Source organism: Anopheles aquasalis, chromosome 3 (assembly GCF_943734665.1).
Source record: "Anopheles aquasalis chromosome 3, idAnoAquaMG_Q_19, whole genome shotgun sequence".
Classification (NCBI taxonomy): Eukaryota; Metazoa; Arthropoda; class Insecta; order Diptera; family Culicidae; genus Anopheles; species Anopheles aquasalis.
In genome coordinates, this window is record NC_064878.1 from 56,568,549 (window position 1) to 56,573,548 (window position 5,000).

At 54.8% G+C, this 5,000-nt stretch overlaps 1 protein-coding gene across 2 annotated transcripts in view; it reads left to right on the forward strand.

The window, feature by feature from the left end:
- Positions 1–5,000, forward strand: part of LOC126578344 (protein disabled) — an 11,273-nt gene that overhangs the window by 3,223 nt on the left and 3,050 nt on the right. For both annotated transcript variants that reach the window (XM_050240799.1, XM_050240798.1), the window contains exons 4-8: positions 1–55; positions 123–566; positions 643–3,940; positions 4,149–4,286; positions 4,366–5,000. The exon at positions 1–55 is cut by the window's left edge and continues 572 nt beyond it; the exon at positions 4,366–5,000 is cut by the window's right edge and continues 3,050 nt beyond it. In XM_050240799.1, coding sequence (XP_050096756.1) covers positions 1–55; positions 123–566; positions 643–3,940; positions 4,149–4,286; positions 4,366–5,000 — 4,570 coding nt within the window. The remainder of the gene's footprint in view (positions 56–122; positions 567–642; positions 3,941–4,148; positions 4,287–4,365) is intronic.

The following is a 5,000-nucleotide window of genomic DNA, read 5'->3' on the forward strand; positions in this document are numbered from 1 at the left end:
CAAGAGTGTTATCGATGACGATCCATTCGGTGATTCGTTCGCCAACATTCCTCCGGTGAGTTTATGGCAGAATTGGGCCACGTGTCTTATGGGCTATTCTCACGATTCCTTCTGTTTTCCAGGCGTACAATCTACTGCCACCGCCGGAATCGAGCAAACGGCACCAGAAACAGGCGAACAATCGTTCCACGGAAAATCTGCCAAAAGCGTCCGAAACCAGCCCGGTCGTCGTGTCGTCATCACCTCCTCCCGTAGCTGCACCGCCGGTACCATCATCGGCAGCTTCTTATGAATCCGCCGCTAGCACAACTCCCGGTGGCGTATCCTCTAGTGCACAAGCAGCTGCTGCATCCACCGCCACAGCAGCAGCAGCGACAACCGTGCCAAATGTCAGCAGCAACAACAGTAACAGTCAACCGACATCACGCCACACACCGCTTCTAAGCACCAGCCAATCGTCGGCACAGAACGACGATTGGCTTAACTCGCCACCCAACACGTCCCGCTTCGATCCGGATCCGGTGCGTTACTCGGACGAACCGAAGCTTGCGGAAGACTCACCAAAGGTCAGTCTGGCAATTCCGTCCTTTAAGAGTGCTAGAATATTAATCGGAATTCTTCTGTTCTCTACCCCGGTTCCAGGTTCAGCCAACGGGCAGCGCAGCACAACCCTCATCCTACACGGATGTGTTCACCGATCTCGATCCGCTCGGTACCGGAAAGATCAAACCGTACATCGATAAGAAGTACTTCTTCCAGGAGCTCAAAAATCCTCCCAAGAAAGTGCTAAAGGACCTTTCCGGGAAAGACACGGCAACGTTTAATGCCAACTTTGCCAACGAAGATCATCCCCTCGGTGGCGGTGGCCCTGCATCGATGCTGAATGCAAGCAACATCTCAACACTAGCCAGCGGTAGTGGCGAACTGTTTAAGGCAAACTTTGAGGAAGCCCAAGCGAAGATGCACGCTGCTGAGCCACCACCAATGGCGACGAGTGACGATGGATTGAGTTCCTCCTCCAAACAGCAGCAGCAGCAACACTCGACCACACTGGAGACATCGCTGGGTGCGAGTGGTTCCGGGTCCGCTTCAAAGAATGTCGATCTCTTCCAGGAGGATGAAGACTTTTCGAAGCTACAGCTTGATCCTTTCGAGGTGCACTTTTCGCGCAATGCCTCGCCGAGACCATCGGGACCAACGCAACGTGGCGCCGAGCATCGGTCTTCGGATGGTGGCGATGAGAACGTTGGTGAAGGCGGGCTCGCCAGCGGTAACCGTGGAGAGGAGGAACCGTCCGATACGATGGGCAAAGCCGGTGTGTACAATGGACCGCTGCAGGTTAATCTGCCTCCGGAATCATGGGCCAGTTACATTAGCCAGAAGCGTCTCGAACGCCAAACCTCCGAAGCTAATAATGCTCAGCAGATGGTTGGAATGGGTGGAGGAGCAGGTGCCGGTGGCTCGATGGCTCGCAACCGACCGGCGGCCAGCAGCGTGTTCAAGCAAAATACGGTCGATGTGATCTCGAGTCTTAGCTCTAGCTCGAAAAAGATGAAACCGAACCTGTTTGGGCAGAAGTTCTCGAAGCGTGACTCGAATAGCATCAACATGCGACGCCTGCAGGAGAGCGATTCGTTGAGTGAAACGGAAACGGCTCCGGAACCACCACCACGGCCCGATTCCGCTTCCCACATTGAACCACCTCCGTTGCCACCGAAGAAACAGTTTGCCGATATCGTGATACGGCCCTCACCTCGTTCGTCATCACACAGTGCGGGAGGAGGAGGCGGCAGCAGCAGTTTTGCTGATCGTGGCTCCGCTGGTGGTGGTGGTGGCGGTCAGCGGTATGATTACGTTGGCTCAAAGTACGATAGCAGCACAAACCGTTCGTCACCTCAGGCCACCGGTGGTGGACCAGCATCCGATGCACCTCCGTTGCCACTCCCATCACGAAAGGTTGGTCGTACGTCGTCGGCGGCAGCTGATACGATCGGCCCGGGGCGACCTCCGCACCGGAAATCGAACGAAGAGGAAGACTACCTTACGCCAATCGCCGGAAAACCCGACATTCCTACGCTGCTGCCACCACCACAGCGTAAAGATGGTTCCAAGACGTCTCGCTCAAACACGCGCAAACAATCCGAGACGGATCCACGCAATCTGGACGAACCGACACCACCGCCAACCTCCAAATCACCGCTCGCTAGTGTGTTCTCGAAAGAACAGGCACTCCATTCACACTCGAAACAGCACCAACCGCTGGGTCCAGGTGCTAGCTCCTCATCATTCCTGCCCGACATCACGCTAAGTCAATTACTGACGCTCGGTATCGATGAGCTGGCGGCAAAACTGGGCGTCCCCGTGTCCAAACTCAGCACGATGACACTCGTCGAGCTGACCAGCTATCTGTCGGAGTTTATCGAAAACAGCAAACAACCTTCAACCGGACCAATGGATGCCGGCTATCCTGGGGATACCGGAGCAGGCGGCCGGGATGGCAGTGTCAGTGAGTCACCCGTGTTCAAGGTGAACTTTGATGATTCCAACGAGTTCGTCGCCAAGTTCGACGATAACTTTGGTGAGGATGATGATCAGCAGCAACATCGAGCAGCGGTGCAGCGATCCAGCGGACCCTCGTTTGTAGCCAACTTCGACGAGCTCAATATGCAATCTTCGACGGCGCCGAGAGGTGGTTTTACCGCTTCATCTCAGTCCCAACCTTCAGCACCATCGGCTCCGTCCACTTCCGTCATCGATAAGTATGCCGTGTTCCGTGAAATAATGGATCAAGATACGGGAGGGGAAGCTGGTGCCAGTAGTGCTGGTGGTGGGGATTCAGATCGGGAGCAGGAGCAGCAAACAGGAGCAAGCGGTGCCCACGGACGGCTTGATCTGCAGGCGGAGGTGACAACGGAAATGAATCGACTATCACCGGCGTTCGCTGGCGAAGGTTTGTCTCCGTCGGCTACTGGTGGTGGTACAGCATTCGGATTACTAGGCAGTACTGGCAGTGCGGCACCGCTACCGATGACGAAGATTGACACGAAAATCACGGAAGTGATATCACAGGCAAAGGATCGCTACGCCGCCCTCCGGGACATCATACTGGTGGAGGATCTGTTCGAGAAGCCGGCCCCGATGGCCCGGGCCGAATCGTCGTCGTTCGAAGAGCGTGACGTGGAGCTGGATGATGCCAAGTTTGAGGCCAACTTTGACGATATGATTGAGGTGGTAGGTGGCGGAACGGGCGATTCGCCTGGTATCAACATCTCCGATGTTTCCGAACCATCGAATGTTGAGCTAGACGACGTCACCATGCCAGTGATCGAGGGTAGTGGTATGGCACTATCGGGTTCATTCGCACGCATCTCAAACGCTACACCACGGGAGGATCTAGAGATTGATGAGCTGATGCAGCAGGCCGTTTCCAATCTGTCGCTGCATACCAATGATCAACACCAGCTATCATCGCAGCAGGGTCCCAACAGTCAGTCACAGAGTTTGACGGTGAAAGGCAGTCCGATGCAGGTGGCACACAGTTCCACCTCACCCTATCGACCACCAACGTCAACCTCGACGACACTGTTGAATGATATGATCGGACCTCAGGGCAGCGGTGGCCGATCGCCGGCTTACACGCCAGAGGGAATGAATCTGGGGCCACCTGGGAAAGCAGGAGGAGGAGGAGGTACGGTGATCGATACGAGCACTTCACCCATTCCGCTCGGTCCGAAGCAAGGTATGGCAGCAGCCCGTAGTCCAATACTGAAACCATCATCAGGAGATCTGCAAAAGAGTGGCAGTGGTGGTGGGGGAATGAAAAAGAAACCAACACCGGCTCCTCGTGGCACCGGTGGTCAATCATCGAGCGAAAAGCGATCATCCGGATCGGTCAGTGATGGAGATGATGAAACTTCACCAGAAGGAGACAACATCGAAGGTAAGTAGACGAACCGAACACTTGAATCATAGTAACCACTACATGCAACAACATTGCTTCACACAGGAAGCTGTGGCATTTATTGTTGCTTTTGCAAACGCAATCAAGCGCTTTTGAGTAACTTCAGAAATTTTTGATCAGTTTTTAAGTCTGTAGGGACAAATTTCTACAAAGTGACCTCCATTTGATTTTTTCTTTATATCTACAGGAGGAAAAAGGTCACGCAACACACCGACCAACTCGAACGAATCGTGGGCCGTCTTTGATCAACCGGAACCGCCGTTGCCTCCGCATTCCTCGAAACGGCAGGAACTGCGCCATGAATCACGCCACGAAACAGCAAGAAGTGAGTATCGATCACGCTCTCTCATTCTCCCCCTTTTTCCCGTCCCTATCAGCATTAATCGATCCCTTCGTTCTTCCAGGAGGCGATAAGAATGGTCCGGATTCACCGTGCTCGTCGGATCCGAAGGACGAGTGGACGAAGGCAGCCGATTTGCGTGAATACGGTCGACGGTGGCCTTCGAAGGGAGGTCACACATCGTCATCGTCGCGTGACGTGAGCCCATGGGACGAGGAAGGGCCCGACTTCCGGAAGAGGCACCAGCTGCACGGTTCGCAATCATCGCAACCACCACTGCCACCGTCGCATCATCACCAGCAGCAGCAGCAGCAGCATCACCATCACCATCATCCAACATCCGGTGAACGGTATCACCATCCACGGATGCCACCACGGCGTATCAATTCCAATGACGAGGACTACGAGGATGAGCTGATGAAGGAACAGCAGCAGCGGGGTATGCGACGGCGTGGCATGAAGGGTGGCGTTGGTTCGAGGAGCCGGGATAACTTCGACGATGAGCACTGGTACCACGATCATCATCATGCGACAACCTGGTCTTCGCCGACCGAGGATGACGAATCACGGGCGCACGCCGGTTCACGATCGTTCGATCGGAACGCATACGAGCGCAGTACGTATGGGCCACCGTATGAAAAGCGGGAACCGAAGAGCCTACCACCGTACGATCGACGCGATTACAAGAGCTACGCTGAT